Source organism: Scyliorhinus torazame, chromosome 10, assembly GCF_047496885.1.
Source record: "Scyliorhinus torazame isolate Kashiwa2021f chromosome 10, sScyTor2.1, whole genome shotgun sequence".
Lineage (NCBI taxonomy): Eukaryota > Metazoa > Chordata > Chondrichthyes > Carcharhiniformes > Scyliorhinidae > Scyliorhinus > Scyliorhinus torazame.
The window spans coordinates 143,999,728-144,022,578 of record NC_092716.1 but is presented as its reverse complement, the minus strand read 5'-3'; the positions used below and the strand labels follow the sequence as shown (position 1 = coordinate 144,022,578).

General features: G+C 46.8%; 1 protein-coding gene, 1 long non-coding RNA gene and 1 pseudogene across 2 annotated transcripts in view; all 3 read left to right on the top strand.

The window, feature by feature from the left end:
* The window catches only part of LOC140430265 (low choriolytic enzyme-like), a 246,281-nt gene extending 237,322 nt beyond the window's left edge, over positions 1-8,959 (top strand). Inside the window, exon 9 of the mRNA XM_072517690.1 lies at positions 8,820-8,959. Within this exon, the coding sequence (XP_072373791.1) occupies positions 8,820-8,959 (140 nt within the window). The remainder of the gene's footprint in view (positions 1-8,819) is intronic.
* Positions 8,960-15,228: 6,269 nt separating this feature from the next.
* Positions 15,229-22,851, top strand: part of LOC140384882 (uncharacterized) — a 29,149-nt gene continuing 21,526 nt past the window's right edge. Inside the window, exon 1 of the long non-coding RNA XR_011933194.1 lies at positions 15,229-15,342. This is a non-coding gene — a long non-coding RNA (uncharacterized lncRNA). The remainder of the gene's footprint in view (positions 15,343-22,851) is intronic.
* On the top strand, positions 16,014-17,358 carry LOC140430958 (elongation factor 1-alpha 1 pseudogene; annotated as a pseudogene).

The following is a 22,851-nucleotide window of genomic DNA, read 5'->3' as shown; positions in this document are numbered from 1 at the left end:
TGTCCTTCGTATTGCAAGAATAGCTAACAGCCCTTTTTTACAATCTATTTCTGCAAATTGCCTCTTCTAAGCAGGCATCTAAGCCAATGAATACCTTTTCTCTCATCAGAACTATTCAAAAGTAATATAGGAGCACAAATGTAGTTACAGGGCCACCTATAATTTATATCACAGTCCAGTATCACAAAATGCCCTCCAACACTCCTGTGTGTATTAATAGTTACATATGGTCAGGAGGCAGGGTCCAGCTCAACTCTAGGTCAGCGTGACTCATATCCAATTTTGTGAACGAGAGTCCACCTTCAAGCTTTAAGTAGAGACCTACTATGTGGGACATTGGATATCGGTCGAGCCGGGAAGCCGTATTCACTGTAAGTTTATAGTCGCCACACAAGCGACCCGTGGCATCTGGCTTCATTACCGGTACAACTGACGCTGCCCAGTCGGCGAAACGGACGGGCCTGATAATAACCAAGGACTCCAAACGAGTGTGCTCCGCTTCTACCTTCTCGAGCAAGGTGTAAGGCACCGGGCGCGCCCAGAAATAGCGCGGTGTGGCTCCCGGTTCAACCTGGATATGGGATACGGTCCCTTTTATCTTCGCCAAACAGGGCTGGAATACATCTGGGTACTGTCCTAGTACCTCCGTTGACCCTCCAGAACATGTTTGAAGGATGTGCTGCCACTGCAGCCGCAAATGGTGCAACCAGTCCCAACCCAACAGGCTGGGCCCGTGGCCACGCACCACGAGAAGTGGGAAACGCCCCTCCTGGTGTCCATAAGCAACAGGGGTCACCATTGTTCCAGCAATATCCAATGGTTCCCCCGTATAGGTGGCCAACCTGGCCTGTGTACCGGTCAATGTGAGGGCCTGTATACCCTGCTTGATGTGGTCGAATGTCGTCTGGGCAATCATGGAGACCGCTGCGCCAATGTCCAATTCCATCTCAAGCAGATGACCAATGACCCATACCGTCACCTTAATAGGGGCCATTCGCGGAGCTGCCACACAATGCAGCTGCAGGCAGTTGACCTCCGTCTCCACATCCTCAGGAGTATTCCCCGCAGGTTCATCCCTGGGCTGGCCCCAGTTTCTGTCAGAACAACGGCACCTCTGGCATCCCCAGGACCGGCGTCCAGGACGGGGTTGGCGCCCACAAGCCCAACACTGACATGGTTCCTCATCCATTGGTTCTGGAGAAGGCTCCCTTTGGGGAGGAACATCTGGCAGCCACTGGCATCAATCCGGACGCCACCCCGCCCAAGGTACAGCAGGGGTGCGGGGAGACGCTTTTGGATGGAAGGGGTTATCTATTAAAATGAAAAAAAAGTAACATTGCAAAACAAATCTAATTGATTAACTAGATAGTGGAGTAACTAAACCTGAGGGCAGAGATATTAGCACTTAATTTTACAGTAAAAATCTAGCGTCAGGGCCATATAGTTAATTGTAACTTAATCTAACAATCATTCAAGTGTTTATTTCAAAATAATTAACTCGTGCTTAAATGTCATTCAGCGGGGTGTAGTGCTCCAACTGTGAGATGTGGCAGACCTGTGATGCTTCTAGCGTTCCGGTCAACTACATCTGCAGCAAGTGTGACCAATGGCAGCTCCTCACAGACCGTGTAGTTCAGTTGGATGCACTAGCAGAAAGCGTCATAGTTAGGAGTTATAGAAATGTGGGCACACCCAAGGTGCAGGCAGACAGATGCGTGACCACTAGAAAGGGCAGGCAGTCAATGCAGGAATCCTCTGAGGCTGTCCCCCTCTCTAACAGGTATATCGTTTTGGATACTGTTGGGAGGGAATAGCCTATCAGTGGAAAACAACAGCAGCCAGAACAGTGGCACCACACCTGGCTCTGTTGCTCAGCAGGGGAGGGCAAAGTGCAGGAGAGCGATAGTTATAGGAGACTCTATGGTGTGGGCACAGATAGGCGCTTCTGTGGAAGTGAAAGAGACTCCAATATGGTGTGTTGCCTCCCTGGTGCCAGGGGCAAGGATGTCTCTGAACGAACGCAGGACATCCTGAAGGGGGTGGGTGAACAGCCATAGATCGTAGTACACATAGGTACTAATGACATAGGCAGGCAGAGTGATGAGTTCAGGGAGTTAGGCAGTAAGCTAAGAAGCAGGACCTCTAGGGTTGTAATCTCAGGATTACTCCCTTTGCCAGTGAGGCTAGAAATAGGAGGATAGTGCAGCTCAACACGTGGCTAAACCAGTGGTGTAGGAGGGAGGGTTTCAAATTTCTGGGCCATTGGGATCTCTTCTGGGGCAGGTGCGACCTGTACAAGAAGGACGGGTTGCATCTAAACTCGAGGAGCACCAATATCCTGGCTGGGAAGTTGACTAGTGTCACTCGGGAGGATTTAAACGAATGTGGCAGGGGGGTGAGAACCAGAGCGTTAGCTTCGAAGGTGTCATAACTGAAGGGGAAATAGAGAACAAAAATAATAGAACATCACCCTCAGGCAGAGCAAAAAAGGTGACAAGTGTGAGAAGGGAGATGGTCAATGCAGGACTGAGGGTATTGTATCTTAATGTGTGCAGTATACAGAACAAGGTAAATGAGCTTGTTGCGTACCTTGAAATTGGCCAGTACGATGTTGTGGGCATCACAGAGACGTGGCTGAAAGGGTATCAGGGCTGGGATCTAAATATACAAGGATATGTGTCCCATCGAAAGGACAGGCAGATGGGCAAACGGGGCGGGGTTTCATTGTTAATTAGGAATGAAGTTAAATCGATAACAAGAAGCGATATAGGATCAGAAGACATAGAATCTCTGTGGGTAGAGTTGAGGAATCGCAAAGATAAAAAGACCCTGATGGGAGTTATGTGCAGGCCCCCCAGCAGTAGTCAGGATGTGGGGCAGAAAATAAATCAGGAGATAGAGAAAGCACGTAAAAAAAGGCAATATCACAATAATCATGGGCGACTTCAATATGCACGTGGACTGGGAGAATCAAGTTGGTAGTGGATCCCAAGTAAAGGAATTTGTGGCATGTTTAAGAGATGTTTTTTTGAAGCAGCTTGTAGTAGAGACACTAGGGAACAGGCAATTCTGGATTTGGTGATGTGTGATGAGGCAGACTTCATTAAGGATCTTAAGGTGAAGGACCCCTTAGGGAGCAGTGACCACAATATGATAGAATTCACCCTGAATTCTATGAGTTTGAGTTCCCCTGAGTTTGAGGGGGGGAAGCTGGAGTCAGATGTAAAGGTATTACAATTAAATAAGGGTAACTACAAAGACATGTGGGAGGAGCTGGCCAGAGTTGATTGGAAAAGGAGACTAGCAGGGGAACAGCAATGGGAGGAGTTTTTGGGGGTTATTCGGGAGGCACAGCAGAAATTCATCCCAAGGAAGAAGAAACAAGTTAAGGGGAGGACAAGGCATCCATGGTTGACGAGGGAAGTCAAGGACAGCACAAAAGCAAAAGGAAAAGCATACAAAGTGGCGAGTATTAGTGGGAAGCCAGAAGATTAGCAATCATTTCAAAGCGAGCAGAGGACATCTAAAAAAGCAATAAGGGGAGAGAAGATGAAATATTCATCCAGCAGAGGGCAGTAGAGCGGAGCTGCTGATTGGCTGTTGCGGGGGAAATTTGCATACGTCCATTGTGGTCACCCTAACTTGGAGGTGTACCTGTGCAAGAGACCCTAGCTGTTCAAGTGAAGACAAGCATCCAGCAGAGGGCAGTAGAGCGGAGCTGCTGATCGGCTGTTATGGGGGAAATTTGCATACATCCGTTGTGCTCACCCTAACTTGAAGGTGGTTTGTGGAGGAGCTGTTGTCAAGTGACACTTAGACCCGAAACACTTCTTCAATGTTTCCCTCCCTACCCCATCCTCTAACCAAAAAAAAGCAACCGCTGTAAAGATCAAGAGGAAGGCTCGAGGGCAGGTAGAAGTAGAAAGAAGTTGAACCGTGACATCATAGCCTGCAGGTAAGGGATTGGCTGGTGTCTGGTAAGTAGTTTTTATTTTATTTTCCCTCAGGTGTTATCGTGCGGGGCGCAGAGGTTGCTGAGTGAGTGCTTGCTGAGAAGGGGAGTGAATAGCAGGTAAGCTCTTTCTTTCTTTTTCATTTTTTATCTAGAGGGTATGGCAGGGAAGGTAGTGCAATCTTCCTCCTGCAGAATGTTTGAGGTGAGGGACACCGTCAGTGTCCCTGCTGATTTCATCTGTGGGACGCTCACCCATCTCCACCTCCTCAGAAACCGCGTTAGGGAACTGGAGCTGGAGATGGATGAACTTCGGATCATTCGGGAGGCAGAGGTGGTCATAGAAAGAAGCTTCAGGGATGTAGTTACTCCGAAGAATAAAGATAGATGGGTGACGGTGAGAGGGTCTGGGAGGAAGCAGTCAGTACAGGGATCCCCTGTGGTCGTTCCACTTAGTAACAAGTATACCGCTTTGGATACTGTTGGGGACGACAACCTACCAGTGGTAAGCCATGGGGTACAGGTCTCTGGAACTGAGCCTGTCCCTGTTGCTCAGAAGGGAAGGGGGGAGAGAATTAGAGCATTAGTCGTTGGAGACTCCATAGTTAGGGGGATAGATAGATTCTGTGGGAATGAGAGAGACTCGCGGTTGGTGTGTTGCCTCCCAAGTGCCAGGGTGCGTGATGTTTCGGATCGCGTTTTCGGGATCCTTAAGGGGGAGGGGGAGCAGCTCCAAGTCGTGGTCCACATAGGTACCAATGACATAGGTAGGAAAAGGGATAGGGATGTAAGGCAGGAATTTAGGGAGCTAGGGTGGAAACTTAGATCTAGGACAAACAGAGTTATTATCTCTGGGTTGTTACCCGTGCCACTTGATAGCGAGACGAGGAATAGGGAGAGAGAGGAGTTGAACACGTGGCTACAGGGATGGTGCAGGAGGGAGGGTTTCAGATTTCTGGATAATTGGGGCTCATTCTGGGGTCAGTGGGACATCTACAAACGGGATGGTCTACACCTGGCCCAGAGGGGTACTAATATCCTGGGGGGGAAATTTGCTAATGCTCTTCGGGAGGGTTTAAACTAGTTCAGCAGGGGCTTGGGAACCTGAATTGTAGCTCCAATATACAGGAGGTTGAGAGTAGTGAGGTCATGAGTAAGGTTTCAAAGTTGCAGGAGTGTACCGGCAGGCAGGAAGGTGGTTTAAAGTGTGTCGTCTTCAATGCCAGGAGCATCCGGAATAAGGTGGGTGAACCTGCGGCATGGGTTGGTACCTGGGACTTCGATGTTGTGGCCATTTCGGAGACATGGATAGAGCAGGGACAGGGACGGTGTTGCAGGTGCCGGGGTTTAGATATTTCAGTAAGCTCAGGGAAGGTGGTAAAAGAGGGGGAGAGGTGGCATTGTTAGTCAAGGACAGTATTACGGTGGCAGAAAGGACATTTGATGAGGACTCGTCTACTGAGGTAGTATGGACTGAGGTTAGAAACAGGAAAGGAGAGGTCACCCTGTTAGGGGTTTTCTATAGGCCTCTGAAAAGTTCCAGAGATGTAGAGGAAAGGATTGCAAAGATGATTCTTGATAGGAGCGAAAGCAACAGGGTAGTTATTATGGGGGACTTTAACTTTCCACATATTGACTGGAAACGCTATAGTTCGAGTACTTTAGATGGGTCCGTTTTTGTCCAACGTTTGCAGGAGGGTTTCCTGACACAGTATGTAGATAGGCCAACGAGAGGCGAGGCCATATTGGATTTAGTACTGGGTAATGAACCAGGACAGGTGTTAGATTTGGAGGTAGGTGAGCACTTTGGTGATAGTGACCACAATTCAATTACGTTTACTTTAGTGATGGAAAGGGATAGGTATATTCCGCAGGGCAAGAGTTATATCTGGGGGAAAGGCAATTATGATGCTATGAGGCAAGACTTAGGTTGCATCAGATGGAGAGGAAAACTGCAGGGGTTGGGCACAATGGAAATGTGGAGCTTGTTCAAGGAACAGCTACTGCGTGTCCCTGATAAGTATGTACCTGTCAGGCAGGGAGGAAGTGGTCGAGCAAGGGAACCGTGGTTTACTAAAGCAGTCAAAACACTTGTCAAGAGGAAGAAGGAGGCTTATGTAAAGATGAGACATGAAGGTTCAGTTAGGGCGCTCGAGAGTTACAAGTTAGCTAGGAAGGACTAAAGAGAGAGAGCTAAGAAGTGCCAGGAGGGAACATGAGAAGTCTTTGGCAGGCAGGATCAAGGATAACCCTAAAGCTTTCTGTAGATATGTCAGGAATAAACGAATGACTAGGGTAAGAGTAGGGTCAGTCAAGGACAGTAGTGGGAAGTTGTGCTTGGAGCCCGAGGAGATGGGAGAGGTGCTAAATGAATATTTGTTGGTAGTATTCACACAAGAAAAAGACAATGTTGTTGAGGAGCATACTGAGATTCAGGCTACTAGACTAGAAGGGCTTGAGGTTCATAAGGAGGAGGTGTTAGCAATTCTGGAAAGGGTGAAAATAGATAAGTCCCCTGGGCCGGATGGGATTTATCCTAGGATTCTCTGGGAAGCTAGGGAGGAGATTGCTGAGCCTTTGGCTTTGATCTTTAAGTCATCTTTGTCTACAGGAATAGTGCCAGAAGACTGGAGGATAGCAAATGTTGTCCCCTTGTTCAAGAAGGGGAGTAGAGACAACCCCGGTAACTATAGACCAGTGAGCCTTACTTCTGTTGTGGGCAAAATATTGGAAAGGTTTATAAGAGATAGGATGTATAATCATCTGGAAACGAATAATTTGATTAGAGATAGTCAACACGGTTTTGTGAAGAGTAGGTCGTGCCTCACAAACCTTATTGAGTTCTTTGAGAAGGTGACCAAACAGGTGGATGAGGGTAAAGCAGTTGATGTGGTGTATATGGATTTCAGTAAGGCGTTTGATAAGGTTCCCCACGGTAGGCTACTGCAGAAAATACGGAGGCATGGGATTCAGGGTGATTTCGCAGTTTGGATCAGAAATTGGCTAGCTGGAAGAAGGTTGATGGGAAATGTTCAGACTGGAGTCCAGTTACTAGTGGTGTACCACAAGGATCTGTTTTGGGGCCACTGCTGTTTGTCATTTTTATAAATGACCTGGAGGAGGGCGTAGAAGGATGGGTGAGTAAATTTGCAGATGACACTAAAGTCAGTGGAGTTGTGGACAGTGCGGAAGGATGTTACAAGTTACAGAGGGACATAGATAAGCTGCAGCGTTGGGCTGAGAGGTGGCAAATGGAGTTTAATGCAGAAAAGTGTGAGGTGATTCATTTTGGAAGGAATAACAGGAAGACAGAGTACTGGACTAATGGTAAGATTCTTGGCAGTGTGGATGAGCAGAGAGATCTCGGTGTCCATGTACATAGATCCCTGAAAGTTGCCACCCAGGTTCAGAGGGTTGTTAAGAAGGCGTACGGTGTGTTAGCTTATATTATAAGACCATAAGACATAGGAGCGGAAGTAAGGCTATTCGGCCCATCGAGTCCACTCCACCATTTAATCATTGCTGATTTCAACTCCATTTACCCGCTCTCTCTCCATAGCCCTTAATTCCTCGAGAAATCAAGAATTTATCAACTTCTGTCTTAAAGACACTCAACGACAATTTTGTGAGGGCCACGAAGAATCCAGCACAAGTTTGTAGAATGGAAAAGAAATAACTTTTTTACAATTACATACATATATATACATATATATATATACATAAGGATTGTGGGATTGCCATTAGTCCCTAGCCAATAATAATCTGACAGGTTATAACAGATATATTTGTGGAGCCACCTCCTCGTAGTAATTGTTTAATTGCCCACTACCATTCACAATTGGGTGTAGCAGAATTGTAAAGCTTATCTGATGTGTTAGTTGGATATAATTTATCTATCTGAAGCTTGCTGTTTCCTCTGTTTAATGTGCACTTAGCCCTTTCTTGAGCTTCACCAGGTTAGCACCTTATTTTCTTTTTTATAATAAATTTAGTGTACCTAATTCATTTTTACCAATTAAGGGGCAATTTAGCGTGGCCAATCCACCTACTCTGCACATCTTTGGGTTGTGGGGGCGGAACCCACGCAAACACAGGAAGAATGTGCAAACTCCACACAAACAGTGACCCAGAGCCGGGATAGAACCTGGGACCTCAGCGCCGTGAGGCAGCAATGCTAAGCACTGTGCCACTGTGCTGCCCTAGCATCTTATTTTCAAGTATGCCTGATATTGCTCCTGGCATACTGCCCTGCATTCTTCATAAAACTATCGATGTCCCCCTGACTTAATGGCAGTGAGAATGAGGGATGCATTGAGCCATGAGGTTACAGATTGTGGTTGTACACAATTCTGCTGTTGCTGATGGCTCACAGTGCCCCATGGCCGCCCAATTTTGAACTGCTAGTTCTGGTCCGAATCTTTCTCATCTTCAAGACCATGAGCAGTTTATTCTGGAGAAAATGTCCCAATCAGCACACTTTGCTGATATATACATCCTCTCAGTACTGGTATTATTCTCATATTTATTCCTCCTCCGTTTAGTCCAGGACCTGTTTATCCTCATTGTAATATCCAGACCAGTTTGTGATACCCAAGTGTGACCTAAGCAAGGTTTGAGAGAAGCTTTTCAATTCTGTTCTTCTGTCGGCTCCTGCTGGAGATATAGTGCTTGCTGTTTCTTCCTGCCTCCTTGCTTCCATGCCAAACATTGCAGATACATTGCCCTGAGACATGAAAAAAAGCATTGCAGGGAGGGAGTGTGCTCATTTCTATTCCTCTAGAAATGGACCGCAGTTAACCTTCATTGCTGGTTTTAGTAGTTTGTGTATCTGTACTCCCTAATACCGCTGTAATTTTGTTCCATTTAGATAATATTTTTCCAAGAAGGATACGGCCTCCTTCTGCTCCCGACCAAAATGTACCAACTGAGACTGATGCCCAATTTTTCATCCCCGAGTCAGATTCACCAAGTCGGAAGATTTTCTGGTTCAGTGAACTGGACGTTTAAAATGGTCTGCTGGCAGATCAGATTTTCAGTCTGGTTGGAGACATGTTTGAAATGGGAGTCGGAACAGGCGATCCTGGAACAAACGGGGAAGCTGCGAGGCGCAGAGGCAGACTTGGTGCCCTGGCACCTGTTTAAATAAATAAATAACAAAACAAAAAACAGCCGTATATCCCTCAGCCTCCTCACCCCCCTCATTCACCATGTCAATCTGTACCAGCTCATGCCCCAACCCATCCTCCATGGATCTTCATACACCTTATTCAAATCCATCCGCCTCTACCACCTCCCATTGCCCAATACCCATATGTCATCTTCGTGCCAACTCCTGCCAATCCATACTCCCCACCCATTCCCTTTGCCCTTACCCCTACATGTCAATTCACCTAATATCTTTGGGCAGGTCCTTAGCAGCTTTGACACTTTCTAGACAGGTTTGACAAATCACCAGGGCCTGATAATTTACATGCCCCAGAGTATTAAAGGAATTGTTCCTGGAAATATTGGATGCAGTAGTAGGCATCTTCCAAAATTTTATAGACACTGGAGTAGTTCCTACAGATTAGAGGGTGGCATATGTAACCCCATCATTTAAAAAGGAGAAAGAGAAAAAGGGAGAATTACAGACCAATTAGCCTGACATTAGAAGAGATGAAGATGCTACAGACTTTTATAAAATAGGTGATAGCAGAAGATTTGAAAAACATTAAAAGGATTGGACAAAGCCACCTTGGGTAATGAAAGGCAAATCGTGCTTAACAAATTTACTGGAGTTTTTTGAGGATGTAACTAGAAGAATAGATAAGGGAAAATCAGTGGATGTGGTGTATTTGGACTTACAGAAGGCTTTTGATAAGATTCCTCAGAAGAGGTTAGTGGGCAAAATTAAAGCACATGGGATAGGGCCAATGTATTGACATGGATCAAGAACTGGTTGACAGAAAGGGTAAGGAGGGTGGGAATAAATGGATCTTTTTCTGAGTGGCGATCAATGACTAGTGGTGTACCACATGGATTAGTCCTTGGGACACAACTGTCACAATATATATAAATTCAGTTGAGGGAACCAGATGTAACATTTACAAGTTTGTGGATGACACAAAACTGGGCATAATTGGGAGTTGTGAAGAGGATGCAAGGAAGCTTCAAAATAATTTAAACAAATTGAGTGAGTGGGAAATCACATGGCGGATGCAGTAAAATGCGGCTAAATGTGAAGTTATACACTTCGGTGTGCAAAACAGAAAGGAAGAGTATGAAAATGAAATGAAATGAAAATCGCTTATTGTCACAAGTAGGCTTCAAATGAAGTTACTGTGAAAAGCCCCTAGTCGCCACATTCCGGCGCCTGTTTGGGGAGGCTGTTACGGGAATTGAATCGTGCTGCTGGCCTGCTTTGGTCTGCTTTCAAAGCCAGCGATTTAGCCCTGTGCTAAACAGAGTATTATTTAAATGGTGATATATTGGGAAGTAGATGTACAAAGGGATCTGGGTGTCCTTGTACACCAGTCAATGAAAGTGGAGAGGCAGATGCAGCAAGTAGTTTGGAAAGCAAATAGTATATTATTCTTCATTGCAAGAGAATTTGAGTTCAGAAGTACGGATGTCTTACTGCAGTTATACAGGGCCTTGGTGAGACCACACCTGGATTATTACATGCAGTTTTGGTCTCCCTATCTAAGAACTTGCCATAGAGGGAGTGAAGTGGAGATTCATTAGGCTGATACCGGGGTTGGCAGGACTGTTATTTGAGGAAAGATTGGGCCTGTATTCACTAGAGTTTTGAAGGATGAGAAAAGATCTTATTGTGACGTATAAAATTCTATCAGGGCTGGAAAGACTAGGTGCAACAAGGACTAGATTCCTCATTGGGGAATCTAGAACCAGGGGACACAGTCTCAGGTAGACCATTTAGTACTGAGATATGAAGAAGTCTCTTCAATCAAAGGATAGTGAACCTGTGGAATTCTCTGCTATGGAAGGCTGTGGAGGTCAAGTCACTGAATGTATTCAAGAAACAAGAGATTTTTTTTCAGATTTTAATGGGGTATGGAGAGAAAGCTGGAATATGGCATTGAAATAGAGGATCAGCCATGATCATAATGAATGGCGGAACAGGCGTGAAAGGCCGAATGGCCTCCTCATGCTCCTAGTTTCTATGTTTCATTAACATGGGACAAAATGCTGGACAGAATGTTTCCTAGTGTTAGGCAACATTACAAGTGCATCACTGAGTAAGGGGATGCAGTCTGCTGAGTGTTCAATCAAGTCCTTTGCTTGACCTGGACTTTATCAGTGGTGTTCAAATATGCACTATGGCAGTCCTATATCTCATCCCATTGAGCATATTAGTTGCCAATAAAGCACTGGATCCTTTTCAGCCCAGCAGTAGGAACTCTCAACTTAAGAAGATCTCCCGTCCTCAACCTATGAGGGTGTACGGAAATTATGCTTCCTACAGTTCAAATCAGATTCATCCTAAAACTCAAAACAACTGGACAATTTTCCTTAGGACTTCCACTGAAGCCCCCTTGAAGTTATACTTGGAACTTGGTACATTAGCTGGAGAATTCCAGCCCTTCCTCTGCAGGCTTGGCTCAATAATGATTACATATCGGTGGCTGAACCAGAGGAAGACAACCTCTAGCCAATGTGGCTCACATACTAGATGCTGCATTAAATCAACCTGTGATCTTGCAATAGGATCATGGCATCATTGAATGATATACTGCATGATGAAACCATTCAACTCATCCTGCCTTTGGCTCCTTGGTTAAGCTTCAAAGCAGTCCCCATTGACCTATTCGCTGCCTATAGCTCTGTAATTCTTTTCCTTTGTAGTATTTATCCAATTTTCTTTTGAATATGCTTCCATCAGCCTTTTAGACAAGGCATTGCTGATCACACCATCTCACTGTATAAAAGCTGTTTTCTTTGACAATCACTTTAAATCTGTCTCTTCTGATTCTTCCATTGTTCTTATTTAGCAAAACCGTTCATGATTCTAAATATCCTCTACCAAATTGTCTCATGAATGGAAGATTCTGCTGATATATTTGGCATTACATATTTATATTGTTTTATCACAGTCACATACCTCGGGCTGAATTCCCCACCTTCGAGATTCTCCATTTTGCCAGCAGCCTGGGAGTTTCCCGACAGTGTGGGGCTACCCCATAATGGGAAACCCCATTGACCAGCCGGCGAAACGGAGAATCCCGAAAGCATGCCGCACCAGAAATCTGGGGCTGGATTCTCCGCCGCGGAATGCTCCATTTTGCCTGCAGCTGGGGGTTTCCCGACAGCGTGGGGCTGCCTCACAATGGGAAACTCCATTGACCAGCCAGCGTAACGGAGTATCCTGCCGGTGGGGTAAAACAGAAATGTGGTGCGGCGAGGTGGAGAATCCAGCCCCAGGTGCGGCGGGACGGAGAATCCCACCCCTAGTTTTTGCTCAACAACCGTAGGAAAGACAGATTGGAGTGTGGCCACCCTGTCATTCGTTTGTTAATAAATGTTCGTATGTGCGCTTATTTCCTGATTGGGCTTTCCAAGTTACTCAAGTGCATCCAGATTTTGTGATGCCATAATCTTTGAAACATTGTGGTTGTAGTCTGATTAGTCAGAGATCACACCTTTTAAATCAGATACTCCAATCAGCAATATTACATATTACAAATACAACAAATATTGGCCACTAACTAAATATAAACCAGCCACTAACTCTAATATCTACAATGCTCTATCCATTGCCACTCTTCCCAGAAACATAGCTAACCTTCCACCTTAGCTGAAATCTATTTGCCTCCTTCTATATGTCATTGATATCTTGGTCGTCAATGATCCTTTCATGATTCTCTTAGCTGATGTTTCAGTTCTGAAAGTTGTTTCAAAATTCAATGCTAACAGAATTGAAATGTCATTCTGATTTGTGATCCTCAATTTTTACTGGTTCATTAAATCTAATTTTTGCACTACTGGACTGTAGGTAGCAGTGGAACCAATTGAATACCTTTGCCTGCCTCACCAACAGTCAGCTGTTTTCAGTTGCAAAGTCAAGTCTTTGAATTAATAAATAGTAAATGGAGGGGGATTAATTTGAACAGCATTGATTTCTCCTCTCATTACCGATCCGAAAATAGAAAAGTGTTTTTGATTTTTTAAATTTCCCTTTATAAATGGTGGTATATTTTCCCAACCCAATAACTCACATAGCAAACTCAAGATAAGATAAAGTAAAGGGATTGATTTATTTCACACACACACAAAACATGAGAAAGGTATTTTGCAAAGTCCATTCCTTTTGCTTGTACAATAAAAGAAAGATAAGGGAAAGAAAGGGGTACAGAGCCAGATCTCAATAAAAATACAAGTTATGGTTTTACCCGAGTCCAGAATTGAGAATGAAAAGTCTAATGGGGTGTTTCTTCAGAGGGTAGGTTGGTTACCTGTTTCAGGGTGATCTGTCTTTCTAGAAGTGAGACTCCCATGCGGGGAGAAGACATGTAGATTTGAATTTGATTTGAAGGCACCAGTTCCAATGTTCCAGTTGACAACAGTGGAGATGAGAGCCAGGCGATTGTACCTGAACAGAGCTCCTTTTGCTGCTTCCTGTTCAATGCTAAGATGATAGACAGACACAGGATGCAGCCTGGTGTCCTATTCTCTTCGGAGGTCTGAAATTAAGACCCAACAGCTTATTAATTCAAAGAATTCAGACAGCTCAAGTCTCAATCATTGACAGTATGGTTTTGGGTTGGCTAACAAGGCCCCCTTTTAAAAACCATTGGATGAGATTTTACGGCTGGTCACGCTGGTGGCATTTTTCAGTCCCACCAACAGCACACCCCCGCCGCGGATTTCGCTGTGGCTAGTGGTGCATTCAGCGGGAATCCCCGTTGACTGGTGTGACCGGAAGATCCTGCAACTGGCCACTGGTGAGCTGTCCTCCGCCACTGCAGAACACACCGCGGAGAGGGAGAAAAATCCCACCCATTGTTTTTGGGGACAGGTAATGGTCAGACCATTAACACCACATTGGATATTAGGAGTCACAAACAGCTGCTTTTGTCCTTGGAGACACGATGGGCGTGATCTAAACAAAAAAAAAGGTCAGTTCTGTGCGGGATTAGAGGAATAATTCCGCTGCTGGACCCTGCGATCTAACGGCACTCTTTTTTTCGGGCCTCAAGAGGGAACTCACCGCCGAGGTTGCATTCAGTCGCATTTCCTGCACTGAGGAGCTCAGCTCACCAGTGCAGGGAGAGAAAATGGCACTCCGATCTCTCAACCCCCCAACACAACCCCAGGACCCCCCCCCCAACTCACCTGGTGGGGGGGGGGTCCTTGCGCCCCACCCTCACCCCACCTCATGGGCAGGGCACCCCCAGACCCAATCCCCAGCATTGGCCAAAATGCCACCTCAGCGCTGCAGGCTCTTCCAGACTGGCAGTGCCACCTGGGCAGGTGCCAGGCTGGTAGTGCGAAGGTGCCAGGTGACATCAGTGCCAGTGTACCACCCTGCCCAGATACCAACCACCCAGGGGTCTCCGATTGGGAGACTCCCACAAGTGCTATTCCGCCTGGTCCCTGTTTGTGGGGATCAGTGCTAAACGGCACTCAACTGGGGTCTCCTTGGCGAGGCCAGTAGTTCCTGAGAGCTGGTTTGATCTGGTGTCAGCAGACTTAAGTGAGCTTTAAATTCACTTAACTCATCAGGTCTGGGTTCCGCCCACAATGAGTGGGATCCAGATCTTGATGCCTCACGAGATCTCGTTAGATCCCACGAGGTGTAATGATCGTTGGGAATCCTGGCAGAGGCCTCTCCCGGGATCTACTGGCCACGTCCCACTCCGAGTCCAGCGGGACATGGCCGGTAAATCGTGTCCAATCTTTGATGTCCATAATTCTTCATCAGAAATGCAAGGAAGCTTTATGCAACTCCAGGAAGTGACATTAGCAATTTTTAAAAAGACAAGACTCTGCTGGTTTGTCTAAGTGTTAGAAATTCCTCTGGTGTGAGTCAGTGTTAGTCAGGGTAAAGCCTTGTACATTTTAAAACAATGCTTTTACAAAGCAGCCGGTCAACGTAGGTATGTATTTATTTATTTTTAAAAAATATTTTTATTCTCCTTTTTCACATTTTCCATAGGTATGTATTTATATTTACTTTCCTGTCTTAACAGGGAGAAGATGACATCATATGTAAGCAGGGAACAGCAGTCTCATTCAGTAACAGTCAGAAATGTTGAGATACTGAAAAGTATCTTATTTCAATTCATTTTGCTGTGTGTTCCTTTTCCAGGCATGGAAAAATATTTTGACAAAGAAGACTCTAATAATTTGGGCACACCATATGATTATAATTCAGTTATGCATTTTGGAAAGTAAGTGTTACATTCATTTTTACATTATATTCATGAGCAATATTTTAAAATTAACATTATACATTCTATATGGAATTCATGTTACAATCCCTGTGGGGGAACTGTTATCACACACTGCCGCCGCGCCTGTGACAGCAGTCCCAGTGCTATCATTCCCAACCTTATTTACATTAGTGTGTATTATACAGTTTTTTTTTTAAGGTGTTCTTATTGGGACTTTTAACATTTACTAATAAGAATTATGCACTGTGGTAATACCAGGTATTGCAGTACCTGAGAGGTGGATGCCCATTGGCTAGACCTAGGAGTCTACCGTTGGCCAATGTACATAGCTCCGCGCTGAGAGGCGGGGTATAAGAACCAATGCCGTCCCAGCAGCCTTCACTTTCTGTATCGAAGCTACTGGGTACAGTTCTAGCTGATTAGTATGACTCTCCTTGTCTCTCAAGTAATTGATTGTGCATCATGCACAAATTTACATAAGTATTTACAGTTACTGCAAGGACTCTTCATGTTGTTTACAATTACTTTAGTTTTGTTGGGGGTGGGGAGTCCTGTTACCCCCTTGAATATTTGAGGGAGTTTAGGATGGTTCACCTCGCCTTTAGTCTCCGAGTCAACCGAGGGAGGTGTCCAGCTCCACCGATAAACTAATTCACGGCAACTTGAAAATGAGAAAGGAAAAAGTGTACATCAAGATTGTTGCCATTGGACTTGTCGCCTCTGGTAAATCTACAACCACTGGCCATCTAATTTACAAATGTGGTGGAATTGATAAGAGAACCATTGATAAATTTGAAAAGGAACCAGCTAAGATGCGTAAAGGATCCTTCAAATATGTCTGGGTCTCGGATAAGCTGAACGATGAACGTGGTATTACCCTACTCATCTCTCTCTTGAAATTTGAAAATTCAAAGTACTACATCATCATCATTGAACACAGGGACTTTATTCAGAGCACGATTACTGGAATATCACAGACTGACTGCTGTGCTGATTGTTCCTGCTGGTGTGGGTGTCTTTGAAGCTGGTATATCAAAGAATTGACAAACTAGAGATCATGCTCTGCTGGCCTACACCCTGGGTGTGAAGCAGCTCATTATTGGTATCAACAAGGTGAACTCTGCTGAACCACCATACAGGACAAAACAATATGAGGAAATCACAAAGGAAGTCACCACATACATCAAGAAGAAAGGCTACAATCCAGCTACTGTAGCTTTTGTCCCCATCTCTGGTTGGAATGGCGACAATATACTGGAAACCAGTTCAAATATGTCCTTGTTCAAAGGTTGGAAGATTACTAAGAAAGAAGGCAAGATCATGGGACACACTTTTTTGGAGGCCTTGGACAACATTCAACCTCCAGAACGCCCTGTAGACAAACCACTTTGTCTCCCTTTGCAGGATGTCTACAAGATTGGTGGCATTGGTACAGTACCAGTGGGTTGAGTTGAGACCGGTGTTATGAAGCCTGGTATGGTGGTGCAATTTGCTCCTACTAATATTATCTCTAAGTGAAATCTGTGGAAAAGCATCACGGAGCCCTTCAGGAAGCCTTACCCGGTGACGACGTTGGTTTCAATGTGAAGAATGTTTCCATTACAGATATCCATCAGGGTAATGTTACTGGTGACAGCAAAGTAGATCCACCAATGGAAGCGTCTGCCTTTGTTGCACAGGTCATATCCTGAATCACCCTGTACAGATTTGTGCTGGCTATGTCCCAGTACTTGATTGCCGTACTGCCCACATTGCCTGCAAGTTTAGTGAATTAAAGGAGAAGATTGACTGTCATTCTGGCAAGAAATTGGAAGATTGCCCAAAATCCGTTAAGTCTGGCGATGCAGCCATCATAGAATTGACTTCAACCAAGCCATGTGTGTGGAGAGCTCTCTGAATACCCACCACTCGGTCATGACATGAGACAAACGGTGGCAGTATGTGTGATCAAGGGTGTTACTAAGAAGGAATCTGCTGTCAAAATCTGCTGCAAGTAAAATATTAAAGAAGTGAATATTGCCATCGGCCACTCTGATTCAGCAAGACCATTTGAGACTGACACCACCTAAACATTTGTTTGTCACCAGCCAAAAATGTGTATTGATGAGGGATTGGATGTTGATTAAAATGCATTAAAAGAAATTCAGAAGGAAAGGATGAGGAATTGATGTACTTGTAAATGCCCTTTTCGCTTTAGGTGATGACTGTTTTGGTTGTGTAACAACTTAAACTAATATTTAAAACTTGTTGACTATAAAAAAAGGATGATTCGCCTCCCCGTATTGACACGTATGGGAGGGGTCGGTGTCCCCTCCTGCGAATGGCCTTCTTCCCTGTTTCTTCTCTGCTATACGCGAGCTCCCTTTCATCCAAGCGCGCTTCCTGCTCTTCCTTCCTACCTTCCCTTTCTATCCCTCCCTTCCCATCTGCTCTCCCCCTAACCCAGTTAGTTGCTGGTTGTGAACAGGTCTGTGAAGAGGTTTGTGAATTTCTTCCACGTGTTGTGGAATCTCTCCTTGGACCTCCTTACTGAGAATTTTTTTTCCCCAGTTTCAGGAACCCGGCCAGGTCTGAGAGCCACTCCAAGGCCTTGGTGGCACTGCCGACTTCCAGCCTAGCAGATGTCTCCACCTGCCGATCAGTAAGGACAGGCCAGGGCATTCGCCTCCTTCCCTGTCCAGAGTTCTGGATGCACTGACACCCCGAAGACCGCCACAGATGGGCACGGCTCCATCTTGACCCCCAAGGCCCTGGACATGGCCTCGTAAAATGCCGTTCAGAGCTCCCTTGCTATGGGACAGGACAGAACATATGGGTGTGGTTGACCGGGCCCCCCCGATACCACTCACACCTGTCCTTCACCTCTGGGAAGAACCCTCTCATGTGTGTCTTAGTAAGGTGCACTCTGTGCACCATCTTGAGCTACATCAGGCTTAGCCTGGCATAAGAGGAGATGGAGTTGATCCTGCTCAGTGCCTTGACCCAGAGTCCTCCACCTATCTCCATGTGCAGCTCCTCCTCCCACTTCCATATGATCTCGTCCAGTGGGCTCCTAACCTTTTCTATGAGTTGTCCATAGATGTTGACACATTTGCTGCCCCTAACCAGTCCAGCCCTACCATTGTGTCCAGAAATGTGTGTCTGGGGGAAAGTTTTTTGTCTCTTTGCAGAGAAAGTTCCGCATCTGCAGGTATCTGAGCTCGTTCCTTTTTGGGAGTGGAGCCTCTGAGAGTTCAGAGAAGCCAGTGTCTCGATCACGTACCTGTCCTTCACTCTCAGTATCTCCCTGTCATCCCTCCATGTCCCAAATGTGGTGTATATCTTTGGTTTGAAGCTGCGGTTGTTGCAGATGGGGCCCTCTATGGACATCTCACCAAGCTTGAAATGACGATGGAACTGGTTCCCTGGTCGGGATTCTCCGACCCCCCGCCGGGTCGGAGAATCGCCGGGGGCTGGCATGAATCCTGCCCCCACTGGTTGACGAATTCTCCGGCACCGGATATACGGCAGGGGCGGGCTCCCCCCGGCGATTCTCCGGCCCGGATGGGCCGAAGTCCCGCTGCTGGAATGCCTGCCCCGCCGGCGAGAATCAAACCACCTCTCTTACCGGCGGGACAAGGCGGTGCGGGTGGGCTCCGGGGTCCTGGGGGGTCCTGGCAGGGCGATCTGGCCCCAGCAGGGTGCCCCCACGGTGACCTGGCCCACGATCGGGGCCCACCGATCGGCGGGCGGGCCTGTGCCGTGGGGGCACTCTTTTCCTTCCGCCTTCGCCATGGTCTCCACTATGGCGGAGGCGGAAGGGACCCCCTCCACTGTGCATGCGCGGGGATGCCGTGAGCGGCCGCTGACGCTCCCGCGCATGCTCCGCCCGGCAAAGTCAGTTTCGCGCCAGCTGGCGGGGCACCAAATGCCTTTTCCGCCAGCTGGCCCAGGCGGAAATCAGTCCAGCGCGGGCCTAGCCCCTCAAGGTGAGGGCTCGGCCCCTCAAGATGCGGGGACGTCCGCACCTTTGGGGCGGCGCGATGCCAGACTGATTCGTACCGTTTTTGTCGGCGGACATCATGCCGATTGCGGAGAATCCCGCCCCCTGTCCTTAAATTGACCACTACCACCAGGCTCCTGGAGTGTGTGTGTGTGGGGGGGCGTGTGGGGGGGCTGGGAGTGGTGCAGCGGCCAGTGCCTGGAGAGACGTCCCCTTGTAGGAGGCCACCTCCAATCGGACCCAGTCATCTCTGGTTCCCTTAGCCACCCCCTTACCCTCTCCTCATTTGCTGTCCAGTGGTAGAATAGGAGGTTTGGTAGGACGAGGCCTCCCACATGTTGCCCTCACTGTAAGATGGTCCTGCGTATCCGAGGAACCCCTCCACTTTCCCACACTAAGGCCATAATTAACTTGTCGACCCTGGTGAAGAAGGATTTGGGGATGAAGATTGGAATATAAAGAGGAACCTAGGCAGCATGTTCAGTTTAACTGTGTATCCTTCCTGCCAGCAAAAGAGGGAGTGGGTCCCATCTTTGCAGGTCCCCCTTCATCTTCTCCATCAGGTTGGATAGGCTCCATTTGTGGAGCCTATTCCAGCTGTGAGCCACTTGCATCCCCAGGTAACTGAATTTCATTTGGGTCACTTTAAACGGTAGTTTTTCCAGCTCCACTGCTCCCTTCCGGTTCACCTGGAAGATTTCGCTCTTTCCAAGGTTGAGTTTGTATGCTGAGAAGACACGAACTCCCTCAGAAGTCCCATAATCTTTCCCATGCTGGCCAGAAGGTTCGACACTTAGAGCAGCAGGTCATCTGCATAGAGCGAGACTCTTATGTTCTCTGCCCCCTCTCCGAATGCCCGTCCACCACTTTTGCCGATCTAAGGGCGATGGCCAGTGGTTCAATTAGTGCGGACGGAGCGGGGATAATGGCACCTTGCCTCGTTCTTCTGTGCAGCCAAAAGTATTCAGAACTGGTGACGTTCATCCGTCGCTCACTGTCAGAGCGCTACTTAGGAGCTTCACCCACACAGTGAATACTGCTCCAAACCCAAACCGTTCAAGTACCCCCATGAGGTACCTCCATTCGACTCAATCAAAGGCTTTCTCAGCGTCCAGGGAGACAATGACCTCTGGTATCCTCTCCCGGATGGGGTCATTATTACATTGATTAGGCGTCTGATGTTTGTTGTTAGTTGTCTGCCCTTGACAAACCTGGTCTGATCTTCTGCGATCATTTCTGACAAGCAGCTCTCTAGATGTCCCAGCAATTTCACTAGGACTTTTGCATCAGTGTTTAAGAGAGATGGGTCTGTATGCTCCATACTCTGTCAGGTCTTTGACCTTTTTGGAGATCAAGGCCTGGGCCAGCATGGGAGGCAGGGCCCCCTTTGGCAGTAATTCGTTGAACATCTCCCGTAAGTGCGGGGCCAGCTCTGCTGCAAATTTTTTGTAAAAGTCTACTGGGAACCCATCCGGTCCTGGCACTCTCCCTGACTGCATGGAATTTATGCCTTCCATGATTTCGCCCAGCTCTAGCGGTGCTTGTTTCCTGTCCTCCCCCACCACTGATATATCTAGTCTGTCAAGGAACTGTTCATCAGCGAGTCCCCCTCTGAGGATTTGGAGGCTTATAGTCCTTGATAGAAGTTTGCAGAGGCCTCGTTAACCTTGTTTGGATCTGCTCCCACCCAACTGTTTCTGTCCCTAACTTGTGCTACCTCTTTCACGGCTGCCTGTTTTCCCAACTTATGTGCCAGCATGCGGCTGGTCTTGTCTCCATGTTGTGCCTGGTGGAGCTAGTGGACTGCCTCCCTTGTGGAAAGCAGATCAAATTCCATCTGCAGCTTTTTCCTCTCCGCAGAAGTTTCATGGTTGGGGCCATGAAGTACCGCCGGTCCACCTCAAGTATTTAATGTCCCTAAGGGCCCTATAAGCTATGGTTTTGCCCTTGATCACCGCCTTCAGTGCCTCCCAGGACGTGGAGAGTGAGGCCTCCCGTTCTGGTTGCAGGTTACATAACTGTTACATAACATTACATAATAGGTTACATAACTTACAAATGGCACGGCGCTGAGGACCCTGGTTCAATCCTGCCCCGGGTCACTCTCCCTGTGTCTGCGTGGGTTTCACCTCCACAGCCAAAAGATTTGCAGAGTAGGTGGATTGGCCACGCTAAATTGCCCCTTAATTGGAAACTAATTGGGTACTCTCAATTTTAAAAAAACATAAGCGTCAATGGCTTGGTACAACTGAATGGTTTGTTAGACCATTTCAGAGGACAGTTAAGAGTCAAGCACCGTGCTGTGAATCTGGAGTCACATGTAGGCCAGACCAGGCAATAATGGCTGATTTTCTTTTCTAAATAGGATTAGTGAACCAAATGGGTTTTTATAATGACTGATGATATTTTCATGCTGGCAATTACTGAGTCCAGCTTTCAGTTCCAGATTTATTATAGGATCCCACTAGCAACCTCCAGGTTAGCCCTTGGAGTTGGATTGTTGTGGTGGCTCAACGCAGTTCTCTGGAGACTTCCAGTATAACTGAACAAAGGTTTATTAATAACAAGTAAAGATAAACTATATGCAGGTGCTCAGTCACTAAACAGGTCTTCACTCTCTGGCTCGCAAGTCCACAGTACATGGGCCCCTGAACCCAAGGTCCTGCACTTTTTTCCCAATGGTCGGGGTTCACTGCTCCCACGTGATAGTTAGTCACGAAGGCTCGCCCGTGAAAGGGGATACTACCGCATCCCCCTCCCCCCCCTTACATCCCTTAATAACATATGTACAGGATACGTTGATACAGAAACACAAAGGGAGAGAGTCCATAAGTTCATCACAATGTCAATCTGTCAAGGGATTTTCTTGGCGTCAAGAACCACCTTAGTCCCCCAACCAGCTCCTCCGCCTCTGAGTTGGCAGAATTGCCATCCATGGATGATTGTCTAAAATTTGTCCACTACTGCAGGGGCATTCCCATCTCCGGCTAATTCCTGGGTCATCGGGGCCTCCGTAGAATTCCTAGATCGCCTTTGCTCTGGCTCTGCCATGGGAGCACCAGTGCTGCTTGCCCTGTGTCTGTTGACCTGACTGCGCGCCATGCAGCTATACCGCCCCACAGCTGGTTCACCTTACACTCGTGAATGCTCTGAAGCTCTGACGAGCCCCTCTCGGCACACTCGTTTGCCTGAGCTATTTCACTTGCCTTGTCTAAAGAAATCTTTGTTTCACTCAGATGCTTCTTCTGCACAAATATGTTGCTAAAAGCACACATTAAGCAATTGCTTGGCGTATCGCTAAGCACTGTGCCAAACTCACAATGCTCAGCCAATTGGCAAAGTCTGACAACAAAGATGGAAATTGTCTATCCTGGGTTCCTGACAGTCAAATTAAACTTGTCGTGCAGTAGTACGATTGAGGGTCTGGGGTTGAAGTTCTCTTTCACAAACGTCAAATTATTTCGTTTTTGGAGCTTCCAGGAACTTCAAATTCCTTATAAGGTTGGAGGTCTGGGGCCTCCCTC